This window comes from Loxodonta africana, chromosome 13 (genome assembly GCF_030014295.1).
Source record: "Loxodonta africana isolate mLoxAfr1 chromosome 13, mLoxAfr1.hap2, whole genome shotgun sequence".
In the NCBI taxonomy this organism is placed as follows: domain Eukaryota; kingdom Metazoa; phylum Chordata; class Mammalia; order Proboscidea; family Elephantidae; genus Loxodonta; species Loxodonta africana.
This window is the reverse complement of record NC_087354.1, coordinates 76,011,613-76,029,348: the sequence shown is the minus strand read 5'-3', so window position 1 is coordinate 76,029,348 and position 17,736 is coordinate 76,011,613. Positions and strand designations below refer to the sequence as shown.

Genomic DNA, 17,736 nt, shown 5'->3' with positions numbered 1-17,736 from the left:
GTACATATGTAGGCTGTACAGTCTGGGTCGTACAGATGTAGGTTGTACAGGGCCAGGCAATACACATGTAGGCTCTACAGGGCTGGGTAGTACATACACAGGGTATACAAGGCTAGGTAGTACATATGTTGGCTGTACAGAGCCAGGCAGTACATATGAAGAAGGCACAGGGCCAGATAGTACATACGTAGGCTGTACAAGACGTGTAGTACATATCTAGGCTACACTGGGCCAGGCAGTACATACGTAGACTGCACAGGGCCAGAGACAGTACACACGTAGGCTGTACAGGGCTGGGCAGTACATATGTAGGCTGCACATGGCCAGGTAGTACATATGTAGGCTGCACAGGGCTGGGCAGTACAGATGTAGGCTGCACAGGGCCGGGTAGTACAAATGTAGGTTGCACAGGCCACATAGAATCTCTGCTGTGTATTCTTTTTTATTTACAACAATTAAAAAAAAAATCTTAGATTGATGATCACTTAAAAAACAGGCTTTGGATTGGGTCTTTGGGGTGGGCTGTAGTTTGCCAAGCTCTGTGAATAGAAACCATTAACTTTGAGATTCGGCAATGAGTACTTCAGAAGACAGCCATATTTCCCGACCTCTATCTGTTTTTTAAATAAATTTAAAAAAACAATCCAACAGTCTTATCAAATTACGATCCAGATGTATTCACTGCAATGGGTGATTTCATAATGCAGTACATTTCTCTCCTGTCATACACACAGTATCCAGAAAGCATGTCGTCAAAGCGAGTTACTGTGTAACTTTGAGACGCCGTCCCACAATCTGCCACTTTTCAACTGTTTTGCAAATGATACCATATTAGCTGAAAAATATGTTCTAGATATTTTATCCCAGTCATGTCACCAAAAAGATAACTCAGATTTACAATTTATAATTTTCTTCTTAATAATTATTAGGGCAGTTTTTACCTCTTGGATGGCTGTTGCTGTTGTATGCCATGGAGTTGATTCCAACTCATAGTGACCCTGGATGGCAGCCTTACTCATTTCCTTTTCTAATCCTTTAAAGAGAATCATGTTTAATACAGTTAAGGATAATAGCACTGACTTCTGAGACAGGCCAAGAACTTTATAAACCCATTAGGTTAATAATGTGGCAAACATCAGAGAAAAAGTTACACCCAATTCCATCCTTCTGAGTTCTCCGGTCTTGGCCCTGGCCCAACCTCAGAAAGGAATTTCAGTAAATTCATCTGGCGCTGAATGGCTGTGAAACTAGCAGGAGATTGTAAAACCTCTTTCCTAGAATCCCATAAAAATGGAACAGATATTATTTGTGAGATTTAAAAAACGGCTACACATGAAGAAAGTTGATAAGATGGGTATCACCTCTCAAATGCCTCCTAAACTTCACCATTTGTTTAAAGGATATTGGGATCATCAATTACAGCATGACTTAGAGAATCAAATATGGTCTTCAATCACTTATAATTTCATTCTAGTTCTACCCAATTTATATTAAATCTTCAGATTAATAACAAAACAAACCCAGGACTAAGAATTACCTACAGCTTGGCTGGACCAATGCTCCTGGGCTTCTTAATAAGTAGCTCTAATGTCAGGCAAGAGCAAACCCAAAAGCAGTGCTGTATTGGAGCTGCTTGCACCAACTTGTGAGAGCCAACCGTTAAGTTCAATAGCGATCCAGCTGGTAAACACAGCCATCATTGGAGATTACATTATACGAATTTATGATTAGCTAGATGAGGCACTGGTGGTTCTGATAGAAATCTCACTTTCCATGCAATGCAACTCTTATGCAGCCACCACCTGTCTGTAGTGGAGGCTTGTATGTTGTTGTGATGCTGAACAGTGTCAGAGGAGCTTTCAGGCTAAGATGGACTAGGAAGAAAGACCTGGCAATCTTCTGAAAATCAGCCAGTAAGAACCCTATGGAGCACAACTGCCCGATCTCCAACTGATCATGGGGATGGCAAAGGACCAGCAGCGCTTTGTTCTCTTGTGTATGGAGTCACCATGATTCAAGAGTCAACTCAAAGGCAGCTAACAGCAACAGCATAAATGTTGTATTTTACGAAAATAACACGTGACTTCTGTTTGCCAACTGCACCCTCCCCGGATGAGATATTCCCCTGAGCACCAAATGGCAGTTTTGACAGTTCAAGTACAGCACTGCTTTTGGGTTTGCTCTTGCCTGAAATTACTAATTAAGAAGCCTGGAAGAATTGGTCCAGCCAAGCTCTAGGTAATTCTTATTTCTGGGTTTGTTATTAATCTGAAGATTTAATATAAATTAGGTAGATCTAGAATCAAATTATAAGTTATCCAAGGCCAAGTTTGATTCTGTAAGTCATGCTATTTATCCTATGTTATTTGTGTAAAAATACAGTAACTATATTATATTAAAAACAAAGGTATTAAATACTCAAGACTCATCACTCCCTAATTATTTTACTACATTTTCTTATTATTCTCTTTGGAGCCCTGGTGGTGTGGTTAAGAGCTCAGCTGCTAACCAAAGGGTCGGCAGTTCAAATTCACCAGCCACTCCTTGGAAATCCTATGGGGCAGTTCTACTCTGTCCTATAGGGGCGCTATGAGTCAGAACTGGCTCAACAGCATCTAACAACAATAAGAGTATTATGCTCTTGAGGTTACTTACATTTATTTTATCTGTCTGGTAGAAACACTATTGATCTGGAGAGTGGAGACCCCCTAAATCTTAAAGGGCTTGGCTGGAGTAAAGAATCTACGATAAGGTCCAATTTCCCTTTCCCCTAGCTATGTGATAGAAAAACTGGCAAAACAAGTTTCTCCACTGGTTAATAAATAAGTGCACCTAAGTAAAACAAAGAAGGAAATGCTCTGTGATGCATGCTATATGATTTAAGTTAAAGGTTGGGGTCCTGGTATTGTCTTATAACCACCTCATAACTATGACTCAGGGTCATAGGATCACAAGTTGACCCCAGTTACCACACAGCCAGTTAGGTAAAACCCCAGAACCAGTCCTGCAACCATTTTAAACCTGTAATTATGGTATCCTTGTCATGGTCCTTTCCCTGCTTCTGTAGTCCCACCTAAGACAGCGATGAATTGACCTGCTACCAGTCATGACCTTGTGATGATTTTCTTGGTCCTCTATAGTATGTAATGGAAACCATGACTGTGATTCAGTGGATTCCTTCAGCCTTTATACTGGGTACATGCTGATGGTCTCCCACATTTAAGTGATAGTCTTTGTCTTAGCTTAATAAAAATCTCTTTTGATTAAATTTTGAGTCTGGGGCCTTTTTCCCCTATGACGTTTTGGTGATGAGAATACGCTCCAAAGCCGTCTTCCTTCAGCAGGATCCTTGAGAGGCCAAGGAATGCAGCAGACACCACCAGCAGGGCATTTTGTGCCCTACCGTTTCCATGGACCCTGGGGACCCCGCAAAGGTAAGCGATGTTGGATTGGAACCCTACAATTTACAGCCCAGCTCTCTGAGATCTTTTATTAAGCCTTCTGTTATGTTTTTCTGTTCGGATTCTCTCAGACTTCCTGGTAAGCTTTCACTTGTGTTGTCTAAGTTTGAACATCTCAGTGAGTACAGAGGTGAATCTACTTTCAAACAATATTTCTTTGTGGTTTGGGAAAAACCGAAAGTTTTTTTTTGTACAGGTGGCTAGGTAGTTTTTTTTTGTATAGGTGGCTTATCGCTGAGATTGCTCAAAGGTGAAGTTTGCATGCCATCTAGCGACATGTGGTAGTATCTGCAGATTTCTGACACTGAAGGTCTCATCTGCTGAACTCTGGTAAACTGAGCAATGCCATCTGGCTTGAGAAATGATGTGCGCTTACCAGAGATTAGGAACCGGACCAATGGCCATTCTGAGAAATTTTTGAGCTCAGTAAAACTAACTTTTCTGCATGGTGGATTAGAAAGAAGGGGCTCTAGAATAAATCAACAGGTTAAGTGAAAAGCTGCAGTTTCAGGGGCCTAGTAAAGGTCCTCTCACCTTCCCACTGGAAGCTGAAAGAGCTAGCTGGAGGTTTGTGTTCAAACCTGTTTGACAGGTTCTGTTGTATCCTCTCAGTTTGCTACCAAACCCGTTTGACAGGTTCTGTTGTATTTCCACCAGCATCTGTTTACGGCCTTTTGTCTCTTTACTTTTGAGTTGCTCATGGTTTGAATGGCTGTCAAACTTTTGGATTTTTGTTTCTGTTTGTGGGTTGAAACTTTGAGCATGACAAGTCCACCACCTAGTGGATGAAGGATATGGCTCTCTGTGGAAACTTTTCCTTTTTTTTCTTTAAAGGTGCATTTACTTAGTGCACCTTTCATTTGTTGGCATGTGCTGTTACTTAATAAGATGTGGGGAATGCCACATCTGGCATGTGCTTACCTTTTCCACTTGCAAGTTCAGGTTAAGGTTGGTCTGGTGCACGTTTGAGGTCACTCCTCACAATCTGGCATTTTGGAAGTTACTTTAAGGGATGAGAGAACCAAAGTAATGCTCCTTCCTCGCAGCTGGGGTGCACAATTTGGCATTGCGAAGGTCTCTGTAAAAAGTGAGAAACTGAAAGTAATGCTCCTCACAGGCGTTTTTCTTTTTCCTAACTCACTGAGTGCACATTTGCTAAATTCTTGCCAAAAAAAAGGAGGAGGGGCAACGCAAAAGTCCTGCAATTGCACCTTCTGTTTTTTTGTCCTGAGAGCTTGCCTTGGTTACTGTTTTTCATGAAACTGAGTTTCTGTCTTGTCAATCTGGGCCTTTAGTAGCTAATCTAAAAACCTTTAATAGGAATAGTCAATTTTAAAAAGTGCACTGAAAAAAAGAATAGATTATTTAACTAGTATAACGAGGCTTTAAAATGAACAAATTATTCTAAATTACTCTTTAAAGCATACAGAAGGTTATGAAAATATAATAACTTCCTACCTCTGAATGGTATTATTAAATTATAACATTTCTTCAAAGAACTTACTCCATTTTAATAAGTACTTACATGTTTAATAATAAAAATAATAAAATAATAAAAAATTAAACTTATTACATGTTTAATAAGTCCAAATATTTACAAAAATTAATAAATATATTCTAACAAAGATTTTTACGTTCTGCAATATGTCAATCTTTAAAGCAAAACTTTTCTAAGTAATTAAACTAGATATCATATGAAATATGTTTATTTAAGGAAAAGGGGTAATTTTCAAGAACCAATGAGTTCATTTTTACTAAAGAGCTTTGGTATTTACTGTGTAAATAAAACATTGTAATAAAGGAAAGGCAAAACTGCTTACTCATAGAATAAAAAAAAAAAAAGGCTTAAGTTTTCTTTTCTTTGGAAATACCTAAATCAGATCAAACATCTGAAAGTAAATTGGATAATCAATTTTTTTCTTTAACCATGATTCAAAACATAAAAATTACAAGGAGACACACCTAAAATAAACAGTAAAAAATAAAAACATAGGCTATTTAAATAGTTTTATTTCAACAGTAATTATGTTTTGTGGTATATAAGTTTAAAATAATTTCCAAAACCTTTAAGTAACTTATTAACATTAAATTAATATCCAAGTTTATACTCTTGTTTTTATGCCACAGAGAAAATATATATTTACATATTTAGGCCTGCTAATTAACACATTCATTGTTGTCACTTAAAGAATTGTACAAAAGATATAATCAAAGTATTTGGCTAAAATTTGATGAGTTTATTACATTTTAAAGAACTTTTAGTATCAAAGAACATATAAAACAAAGAAATTAGGTTTACCATTGTTAAAATAATAAAATTTTGATTACTAGGTTAAAAGATTAATTTTTTTTCTGTAAACTGCCTCAAAGACAGTTCAGCCCCCTAAGTCAAAACAAAGCTGCATGGTTTTGAAAAAACTAAGGTTTTTACCTTTAACATCTTTGATTTAAAATAACTTAAGTACTGATTCTCAGTGATCTATAGCAAACTCCTAACAACTTTAAAACTTCACAGAAAGCCACAGAAGGTTTGTTTCTGTTTTATTTAAAAAATGGTTTATTTAATATATTATGAATTATATAAACATGTCCAATCAGAAAAAGTATTAAATTTTCCTTGAGTTAAAATTTATATGCCTAATACTAAACAACAAGGAACACATATTATGTGATAATTTTATTATTTCAACTGCTAACTTGGTTACAACTTTGTTTCTTTTAAATCTAGCATCAAGCCAGTCATTTAAATCAGAGAATTCACATCATTTGCATATAAACTTTTTGTTACCATTCACATGCTTAGCTTACTTAATATATTCTTGATATATTTCAACTATATGGTATAATATTTCAAATTAATGTGTTATATTTAAATCTCTTTAGAAATAAAGTTAATCATTATTTTGAGATATTTTTACCTAAAGTTTTTATTTAACTTTATTTGGCTTTATGCTACTTTTTAAATCTCTTTAGAAATAAAGTTAATCATTATTTTGAGATATTTTTACCTAAAGTTTTTGTTTAACTTTATTTGGCTTTACGCTACTTTTGTATTAATTCCCATCAAGTCTTTTCACCTGAAAACAAAGTTATTATGAGCCAGCCATAGCCATTTTTAGGGTTATTATTCACAGATTTTTTTACCTTGGTAATTAGTTCACTAAAAATGCAACAAAATGGACTGTATCAAACTCATAAAAAATATTTTGAACATAAATGTCAGCGGACTAAATAAAGATTTCAAAACTCTTATGTAGAAACTGAGGGAGTTTTTCAAGTTGCTGCTAATCCGGAATAACACAGAACCAAAACTGGCTACATGGGACTGAGTAAACCAAAATAATTACTTAAAGTTTATATAAGGATATTGATAATGTTCAATGTTCTACTGTCTAGATATTAAAAATTTTTTTTTCTTTTTCTTTTGTTAATCCAGATCTGTATTTCAATAGTGTACTCACTTTACTTCTGTTTTTTGCACCTCAAATAGGATTAGAAGATGTCATGATATATGTCAAGATTGTCTAAATATATTCAGTGTTTTAAATGATTCTGCCTGTAGATTCTAAGAAATGAATGCCAAAATGACTATAAGTAGTTCTTCAAAACAAAATGGCACTCCCTTATGTTATTTAACTGACTCTAACATTGTTAAATATTGTCAGTTTTTAATCCGATACTCTAAAGAATGTTTTCACAGGCTAAAGGACCTTTTGACAACCAAAAACCAAAATCCCCAAATCTGCCTAACATTGTTCCAGGGGACTGTACCTATATTAGAAAAGACATCAGTTAAAAGATTCCCTGGAGCCTCAATGAAAAGGACCATATTTAGTTCTCCTTGCGAAACCCTGAGCTGCTAAATTTTAGGGCATGGAGATCTGGATACACCTCTCCCAACTGAAGAAAGCTGCTGCTCCTACTCGGATGATTCAACCAACTAAAAGGCTCGAACTAAGATTAAAAAATCACCAGTGTGAGAAACAGGTGAAACCTGGTGTGGACAACTCATCCCGAGATCCAGGATCAAGCCTGTAAACCCCTTATTCCCGAACATTGGGCCACATAAATACACACTTCTTGGATTTGCATATTTCTTTTTCTAGTGTGTGCTATCCTTTTGTCTTACACTCCTTTAAGGTCTATGGACTAATAACTTTCCTTTGGATGTTACTCAAATTACTGCTTTGTACCTAACCCTTGTTTTTGAAGTAGTTTTGTTCTATTAGGTTTTATTAATAGATAAAACAGATTCATACATTTCCATGTTTTAACCTAAAAGCTTCTCTTTATATTAGTATTTTATTAATCATTATTTGCTGTGCCCATTCCTGTTTACTCATATATGCCCTTATTTAAAAGACCTTAGTTCAGTTTCTGGAGCCCTGGTGGCACAGGACTGGGCTGCTAACCAAAAGGCTGGCAATTTGAACCCACCAGCTGCTCTTTGGAAACCCTATGGGGCAGTTCTACTCTTTCTTATAGGGTTACTGTGAATCGGAATTGACTCGACAGCAACAGGTTTGGGTTTTTTGGTTCTTATTTTAGTTTCTAAGTCAATTGTAAGCTAATTACTCTTGTTTATTTCTTCTAGACAATTTTTCTCCATTATAAAGCCTTTCATAAGTTCTTTGTTTTTCTTAAGTTCTTTGTTACCACACATCGTAATAACTACTGAAGTCTGAAAGGATAATGCTTTTGTCAAATTAGCTCAATCAGTAGCAAATACCTCCTGTTGTTCTTGGATAAACACCACTGGTGAAGTAAGGGAAGATATACACAAAGTATACCAACAAGCAGTATGGTTACATTCAATCCCTCCCCCTCCACCCCCAGCAGATGCCATCAGTATCTGACCTGTTAACTCCCACAAGCGACAGGATCATATTTATGAACCTTATTGCAAACTGGAATAACTGTATTCATCATTGTAATCATTGTTGGTATAAACAAATTTATTATGAAATGTGTAGCCAAAGTCAGGCAAAAACATGTCAGGTGCATAGGGAAGAACAAGATGGCACCTGGCAGAGAGTACAGACAGTAACCTGAACAGCAAACCCAAACAGCCATGAATTTAAAGACTTAAAGCTTATAGGCTGCCATTTAAGGAAGCCAAGTCCATGCTGAAGATAATGAAAGGCCAAAAGCAGAGTTCATCCTAAAGATAATATAAGGCCATGCAAAAAATAATAACTGTGATCAAAGGATGGAGCCCTGGTGGTACAGTGGTTAAGCATTCAGCTGGTAACAAAAAGGTCAGCAGTTTGAATCCACCAGCTGCTCCTTGAAAACCCTATGGGGCAGTTCTACTCTGTCCTGTAGGGTCACTATGAGTCAGAATCCACTCGAAGGCAATGGGTTTTTTTTTTTAATCTAAGGATGTTCAGCTGAAATCCTTGATCAAAGGAGGGATTGATCTGGAGAGTGGAGAATCTCTAAGTCTTATAGGGCTTGGACGTAGTAAGGAAAGCTAGGATAAGGTCTAATTCCCCTTTTCCCCAGTTATGTGATAGAAAAACTGGCACAACAAGTTTCTCCACTGGTTAATCAATAAGTGTACCTAAGAAAAACAAAGAAGGAAATACTCCATGGTGCATGTTGTATGATTAAGTTAAAGGTTGGGGTCCTAGTAATGTCTTATAACCACCTTGTAACTATGACTCAAGGTCACATGATCATGAGTCGACCCCAGCCACCATGTAGCCAGGTATGTAAAATGCCAGAACAAATTCTATAACATTTTTAAACCTGTAATTATGTATATATCCTTGCCATGGTCCTTTCCCTGCTTCTGTAGACCCCCTACGACAGTGATGAATTGACCTGCTACCAATCATGACCTTGTGATGATTTGCTTGGTTCTCTATAGTATATATAATGGACACCATGACTGTTAGTCAGTGGATTCCTTCAGGTTCTGTACTGGGTATATGCTGGTCTCATTTCAATGATCATCTTTGTCTTGGCTTAATAAAAATCTCTTTTGATTAAATTTGAGCCTGGGATTTTTTTCCCCTTCGATACTATGTAACGGTGTCTGCTGAGCATCTTTTCCCAATTTTGCCTTTTCATCACATTGGTAGCCTGAAACTGGCTATGGTGGGAGTATGTATACCATGCAAATAGGCAAATAATATAAATCAGGGCTTTCCCTCTCCCCCTTCACAGGAATCAGTTGTTAAAACATTTACCAGCACACTACCGGTTTAGGAGGGTGCCATAACATCTGACTAGCTCATATACAGACCCCACCTCACTCATTCTCGTGTAGTCCCCCAAAATAAAGACCCAAATTAAAAAAAAAAAAAAAAAGTTGCCTAAATACTTATGAAGTATTTTCTTTTGGGGACTATCAGAAATGGCTTCCTTTTTGAACACACATGCCCTCTCGCTAAACAAGGAAGTATTTTCTCTAATAAATAGTAAACTGTGTCTGAGACATTTTAGAATTCCCACAGTGTTTCAGGGAAAGGCTCATGATGGGTTTCTGTCCTTTTGTCTCTTACATCAAATACTTTCTCCTGTGAGAAGAGATGCTGCCCCAAGGCAACATAAATTGGTCTTAAGAACAAACAAATGTGGACCAATCTGCTCCTGCCCACCTCCAGGAAGTGATTAAGTAGGCCCAAGGCAACTCCATACAACACAAAGGGCAGATTCACTAACAAATGGTTTGGATGCCATCTGGGTCATTTCAGACATTTGAAGTGCTTCATTCAAGTTACTAAAAAGAATAAATTGGACAGTATGGGGAAAAAAATTAAGGCAGTAAAGGATGTTACATACAATTGTTTTTATTTTCCTTTGTTTTGTGGTGCCTATAAATACTCCAAATGGCTATGACCGACCATATATAAAAATTACATTTTATATATATAATTTTTAACCTCTTTCTTTAGATAGTTGAAAAAGTAATCCCTGAGTACTGTATAGTTGGTGATCTGTGCTATACTAACACCATTATAACATTCAATAGTGCATAAATCAGAACTAAAGGTCATATACTTTTTTCCAGTAGAAAGGCATCAAAAACTCAAAAGAATTAGTCTTCATATCTGAGGAATTATTACATTTATCTAAATTTGAGGAACACCAACTTTCTGTATATTTTCTCTGGGAAATTAGCAAATATGATGCAGTACATTCAGTATTAATTACATACATTTTCCACCAAATACTGGGAAATAGCAAAATAGCCATTAGGGTTTTAAAGGCTATTTCGAAGTACTTATATATATGTGTATGATAGAGCCTTTGCCTGTAAACTTAGTTGTTCTTAATGTTTGAATGAAACTAAAAAATGTTATCATGCCATGTTCTGATCTCTGAAATATCATTCATAAACTGACTTAGGTGGATGGCTTTACTTGCATTGTCCTACTCTGCTGAGCACCTGTGTGTGCATATATGACTCTCGGTCTGCTTTTGATGTATCAAAAAGGATGATGAGCACTTCCAGTTTATAGTTTATTTAAATTAATAAAATGATACAAATAGTTACCGGGAAATGACATTTCAATACATTTAGTTGGATAATATAAAAATCTACATATTCGCAAGCACAGAGATCCTGCACTACCATTCAACATTTTAGTCTATATAGTCAAAGTCTTCTGGAATTCCAAAGTTTTTATCAATTTTATTTTCTTCGAATCCAAATTTTCTTTTGGCCCAAGACTTTATTGAAAATACGTTATCTATAAATAAAATTGAGAAATATTTTTGAGAATTGAAAATAACATAAAACATTTCAAGTATAATTATCTTGATCTTTTACTTTCCTCTATCACCTACCTCAAGTGTCAAAAGGAGTGACCTACATTTTTAAGATTATAAAAAAGTGAAAATATTTAGCAAGTATTTTGAACAAGTAAACAGATCTCATATACGAAAATTCAGTTAAGTTAATTTTCACTAAAGAATACTTGATTTAAGAACGATCCAGACGCAGGAAAAGGCCAATGGTGCCTCTGCCCCATTCCACAGCAGAGGTCAGGATTCTGTTACCTCAAGAATTAAGAGTTGCTCCTGCTCCCAAAGGGAGCAGAGTCTCTCCAGGCCCTCTGTGCCCCCTCCCCCACATACACACAGGGAGAGTAACAGCTTCCAGACAATCAGGCCCTTGTGAGGGAGCGGGATTGAGGAGGAGGGAAGGGGTCTTCCTCTCTTAAGACTATGACAGGAATAGATGTGTCCTCAGGCTCCCTAGGGGGGATTTAAAATGCATTCTACCACTGAAAAAGCGTTGTATCTACTTAAAGAAATTTATCTCAAGGAAATAAGGCAAATTGTGCTTAAAGATTTTCATCCTAGTGTATAATAAAAAAAAAAAGTAAGAACAATCTAAACGTCTACTAACTGGGGAAGGCACCTACGTACAGGCAGTGAAGGGGTCTGAACAACACCAACACGCTTGCAGGGCTGCACGTGGGTACAGGGATAAAGCTGCTTCGATTTTTTTTTTTTCTTTCCTTCTTGATTTTACACATTTTCTTTAATGCACATAAACCACCTTTATAACGAAAATGTATTATAGAATAATGACATAAGGTTTTACAGTTTGCCAGAGTATTTTATAAAACGCTAAGCACTATATTAGTAGTGATAATGAAGTAAGGAGCTAAAATAGGCTCTTCTGGAGATTGATCACTCTTTTTTATATTGTTTCTACAGAAGTTTAATTCAAAGTATCACATAATGATAAATAAATTCTGGAATGAAGTTCAGTCATCTACTGCATCAAACAGTGTTAGCAAAATATCTTCATTTCCTTCAATTAAAGTGTTATGGAGTATCAACAGATATTAAAATGAATCTTACTTTTTGCAACAATCTAAAATGAATCTTTACTTTTTACAATAACCTAAGAGAAAATACTACAATATTAGCATGAGGTATTCCAGAACGATCTGTTTAGTTTTACCAATGTCTACACAGCCAGTACATTCTTGTGAATCACAGCCAAGTATTTACAAATGGTCCACTGGTACATAAAACAGGTAGGTATTAAGTGTACTGCAGACTGTAAAGAGCCTATGCCTTCAAGCTGACACAAGAGTAAAGAAAAAAAAAAAATCATTAACTTTTACTAAATAATTCCAAAGTAATATGCGTCCTAGAAAAGATCAAGTATTATGTGTACAGCTTTCAGAAAAGGCTCCATGAATACAGAATGATGTCTTGGAAATGAGAGAAGAGATGCAATGAGTAAGAAGCAGTATACTACTTTGAAGAGTCTTCAAACCTAGATCAGGAGAGAAGAAAATGGAACACTGTTTAACAGCCTCTGCTGGAAGTTTCCTGGTTCACACGAGGGCAAGAAAGAATTTTATTATAAACTTTCAAAGAGTAAAAACGAAAGAACAAATAAAAGCCTCTTCACAATAACACCTAATGGACCAATTCAAAGATGACTCTGGACCTTGGATGTCTGCCTTCAAGACAATGTTACACATAGTTTTATAGTTCATTCCTTGTCAAATAATTTTCTTATGTAGAAATTTTTATAAATGGATAAAGTAATTTCTTTCCCAACAACCTTAACTCTGGCAGAATTCCTGTTCATTTATACAGTGACATACCCAAGATACATAAAGGAATAAGACTGGGCAATATTATTCATGATGAGTCCATGTTAGGACCTTACATCTATCACTCCTTACTCACTAAGCTTCCTTTCACGCAAATTTATAAAAACTCCACCATCTATCTTAATTATTAAACAAAGTTTTATATAATTTGTTAAATCATATTCAAAGTATATTTAGTGCCATAAAACATTTAGACATTGTACTTCTAGTTATATTTAAACCCTGAGGTAATCTCCCATTCTATAAATGAGATACTGGATTATTGAACAGTAAATATTCTCAATTCCACATATATTTTAGGGGCTTTAAATAAAAAGAAACCAAATCTTAATAACTATAGGAGAAGTTTTAGTATTACTGCTGGGCTTTATTGTTTGTTTGTTTTAAAGACAAGAAGGTTTTATGAGGTGTGATTTGCTCTATCTTATCTCCATGATGTTTTCGTAACACATGTTTATGCTGGAAGAAATAAGCTGTAACCTCAATGAAAATATGGTTCTTAACAGTTGTTTCTACTTTTCTAAAAATATCTTTACCACATAATTTTAAAATTTCCAGGTTCGTTCAATACCTAATAAAAAAGAAAAAAAAAGCTGTTGGAAATTTATGATCAATTGGAAAACATGAAAGGATTTTATTAAGAGGAGAAAGGGAAAAGGAATGTTTTTAATTTATGTGTCTAATGCTGTGCTGGAGGGCTTACACACTGCCCTCCCCAAAATGCTGGGAGGTAGATATTATTATTGACATTGAACAGATGAGGAAAAAGGTTCAGAGAAGTTCAACAGGGCACACGGCAAATAAGGAGCACAACTTAAACTCTTCTCGAAGCCAAGTTCCTCCCACTATACACACATGCTGCCTGTTCCTTCTGTTTGCTCGGCCGCTCTGTTGAGAAAGACAGAGGAAACTGTCTTGTGATGCTTGTCTTAGTTTTGGCCTCAAAATCCAGTTGCTTTTTTCCCGCTAAAAATTTTATATTTCTCAAACTCACACAATGCCACTGTATTTATTCTTTATACTTTACCGGGCACATATTTCATTATTCCCTTTTCTTTAATGTGTTTGCTGTTTTTTCCCTCTTCTGCTCTTATCACTAAGCATCATATATTTATGAAATAACTTTGTAATAAGTAAGACTGCAATTTTATAGAAACCAAAGGCCAATGATATTGATTTTACCGGTATATCTAATTCTAAAAAAGCCAAGGAAACCTGGCTCAAATCTCCATCACTCCAGTGCCTAATCATCTCTGACTGCCTGCAGCTGCTTTGAGCTTTCTGTGTCTCTGGTCAATGCGATCTTATCCATACTCTCCCAAGGACACAGAACAAGGATGAGAAATACATTGTAGATTCTCACTAGGGTGGGAAAACTCAATTATTATTTTATAATTAACACTGGGAAAATGTCAGTGTGATTTTCTGACAGGTTTTAACGTTACTCATCAGACTTGTACATAATCCAAAGCAATCACTGTTCATTAACTTTCTCCTAAACTTTAAAATACCTCATAGATAAAACCAAACCCAGTGCCGTCGAGTCGATTCCGACTCATAGCAACCCTACAGGACAGAGTAGAACTACCCATAGAGTTTCCAAAGAGCGCCCGTTGCATTCGAACTGCCTACCCTTTGGTTAGCAGCCGTAGCACTTAACCACTATGCCATCGGGGTTTCCCCTCATAGATAATGCTTTACTAATTCCCACTTCTTAGAATATCTCTGGTGTAGACCAGTGGGAGTATCCATTTTACAAATGGATTAAGATGGCAATTACAGGAAGTCAGGCTTACAGAGAAGAGAGTATCATGTAGTGGTTTAGAGCTTGGACTCTGGAAGAGAAAAGTGCATCGTAATTCCTCTTTCACTGTCTAGCAGTTGTGTGAGCCTGGGCAAGTTATTTTCCCTCTTAGGGACTCGGTTTCATCTTTAAAATCAAGGGTAATAATCATATCTACCTCTCAAGATTGTTGTGGAGATAAAATGAGAATACACTGTAGACACCCATTAGAATGCCTGGCATATACACAGTCATCCCTGAAAAATGTTAGTTGTTATTTCTATTAGTGAGAAGATAAATCTTCAGGATTCCATGAAACTCTTAAAGATGTATCTTGCAAAGGTGGAGCCAACATGGTGCCCTAGAGAGATGCACCATGCTGTCCCTCTGAAGCAAAGACCTGAAAAACCAAGTAAAACAATACAAACATCAGCCCTGAATCCTAAGCATCAAATGAAGGGACAAAGAACTAGATCAAACACCAAAAGAAAAAAAAAGACAGAAAACAAAGAACAAGGAGAGATAAGGAATGGAGGTCTCCTGCCAACTAACACAGCACAGCGTCGTCATCTTGGAACACAGCCAGCAAGGACATCTGACAGAGAGTATGGGAAGGCAACTTCACAGGCCTCCCAACAGGAGACAGAGTACCTGGTAACCAGATAAACACCCTTTCCCACCCCTCACCCTTCTGATGAGTTGAAGCAAGAACCGCCCCCCAACCCAGGAGCTTCCAGCCCTGGGGTCCACAATATGAGCCTACCCCCTCAACCCAGACAGCCCTACCCCCACCCACAGCATGTTTTCTTCCCCCCTCTTTCTTCCTTTTCTTTCTCCCTCCCATCTAGCTCCATACACCACCCTCCCCCAACACTGGCCCCCGCCACATCTGTGCAGCTAGAAAGACACTGGCCCGCTGCTGCCCCTCTCCCACCTGCTGGCTTCTGCAGCACCACCATATTTTTGGTTTGCGTTTCTTTTTTTCCTTTTCTCCCTCCCACCTAGCCTCGTACACCATCTCCCCACCTTCCCACTGAACCCCTGCCATGCTGCTGTGGCTAGAGAGTTGCTGGCCCAGCACTGCTGGATTCACCCAGGTCCCCACCTACCAGTTCCTGCTATACCATTTTTTTCTTTTTTCTTTTCTTTTTCCCTCCCACTGAGCCCCATAAGCCACCTCCCCACTGTTCCACCTCACACCAGGGTCCGCCCCACCCCCATTGTGCTGCCAAGTTTTTCCTTTTTTTCCATTATTAATTTTCTCTGTCCTGCCTAGCCCTGTATGCTACCTCCCTCCCCCCGCCGCTGTGCCACTGTATTCAGAGTGCCATAGGTGCATGAGCCACTGTAGCTCCATGTCCACCCTGCCCCCAACCACCCACTGTGCAGCCATTTATTTTTTCTTTATCCCTCCCACCAAGCCCCATATGCTACCTCCCCACCTTCCTGCCAGCCCCCAGGTCCACCACACCCCCACCTACTGGCTACCACCGCAAGGCCCACTTGTGTCTTTCTCCCTCCCACCTAGCTCCATACGCTACCTCCCCCACTTTCCCGCTGGCACTCGTCATACTGTCGCAGCTAGAGCGTTCCTGGCACACAGGCCCATCGCTACACTGGGCCCGTACTGCCCCACCCCTCCCACCATAAGACCAGCTCCTGAACAGTGAGAAGTGGCCCATACCACTCCTCCAGCGAAATCCCTACCCATCTGGCAGGGGGCTGTGAACACTCCCACACTGCTGGAACAGCATCAGGAGGCAGATAGCAACTACCCAGTCTGCCCTCAGGCACTTGCCAAACCAGTGTACAGCAAAGTGGCCTTACACCACCTGCTGCCCTGCCCACCTGGACAAGGTGGTGAGAGCTATCATGCCCACAGATGAGCAAGCAGCAAATCACGCCAGGCCCGCACTGACACATCAAAACACAACAAAAAAGCAGGACAAAACAAATGAACACACAATCGATAAATAAAGAAAATAATACCTTAATGTCTTGAAGACATCAGAAAATATCAAAACAAAAAAGGAGGACAAGATGGCTCTACCAAGTGACCAAGAATCACGTAGCTTTTTGGTAGAACAAAACACAGTGAAACTACCTGATATGGAATTCAAAAGACTACATTTAGGGCTCTCCAAGAGATTAGGAAAGAGATCAAGGAAAACAGAAAAAAACAAGGAAAAAAAGACAAAGTCATGGAAAGTACTGACAAAGCCATCGAAAATATAGCCAAAATCAAGGAAAACACAGACAAAGCAACCGAAGAATTCAGGAAAATACAAGAATAAAACATCAAAATAAATAATTACAAATCATACAAAAACAGCAACCATAAATTCAAAAGACAAACAAAATTCCAGAAATGGACAAATAAAAAAAAAAGGGGGGGGGATTTAGGAGCAAATTTGAAACAGTGGAAGACAGAATCAGCAAGACTGAAGACATATCCATGGATACCACTTTGAGGAAAAATCAGAGAAAAGAATGAAGAAAACCTAAGACCATGTGGGGCACAACCAAAAGCTATAATGTACGTGTGATCGAAGTTCCAGAATGGGGAGAAAATGGAAAATAAAGAGAAGACTGTTGAAGATTTACTGGAAGAAAACTTCCCAAATATCAAAAATGAAAAGCTGACCATTCAAGAAGCTCGATGAACCTCACAGAGAATACACCCCAAAAGAAAGTCACCAAGACATATAATCACACTTGCCAAAATCAAAGATTGAGAATTCCGAAAGCATCTCACAAAAAGTGAAGGCATATACAAAGTGGAAACAACAAGAATAGGCTCTAATTACTCGGCAGAAACTATGCAGGCAAGAAGGCAAGGCGATGACATATAAAAAACCTTGAAAGAAAAAAACTGCCAGTGAAGAATGACATATCCTGC

At 37.8% G+C, this 17,736-nt stretch overlaps 1 protein-coding gene across 4 annotated transcripts in view; it reads right to left on the bottom strand.

Moving 5' to 3' along the window:
• The window catches only part of MND1 (meiotic nuclear divisions 1), a 176,196-nt gene that overhangs the window by 56,078 nt on the left and 102,382 nt on the right, over window positions 1–17,736 (bottom strand). Inside the window, exons 8-9 of one of the 4 annotated variants that reach the window (XR_010317452.1) lie at window positions 4,383–4,539; window positions 942–1,033 (exon numbers count right to left, since the gene is read on the bottom strand). Coding sequence is in view for 2 of the 4 variants with exons in the window: in XM_010597189.2 (XP_010595491.1) it covers window positions 11,055–11,161 (107 nt within the window). In the remaining 2 variants the exon portion in view is untranslated. Of the gene's footprint in view, window positions 1–941; window positions 1,034–4,382; window positions 4,540–10,729; window positions 11,162–13,181; window positions 13,943–17,736 lie in introns of those variants that run through there. The other 3 variants (XR_010317451.1, XM_010597189.2, XM_010597190.3) reach the window with 3 other exon arrangements.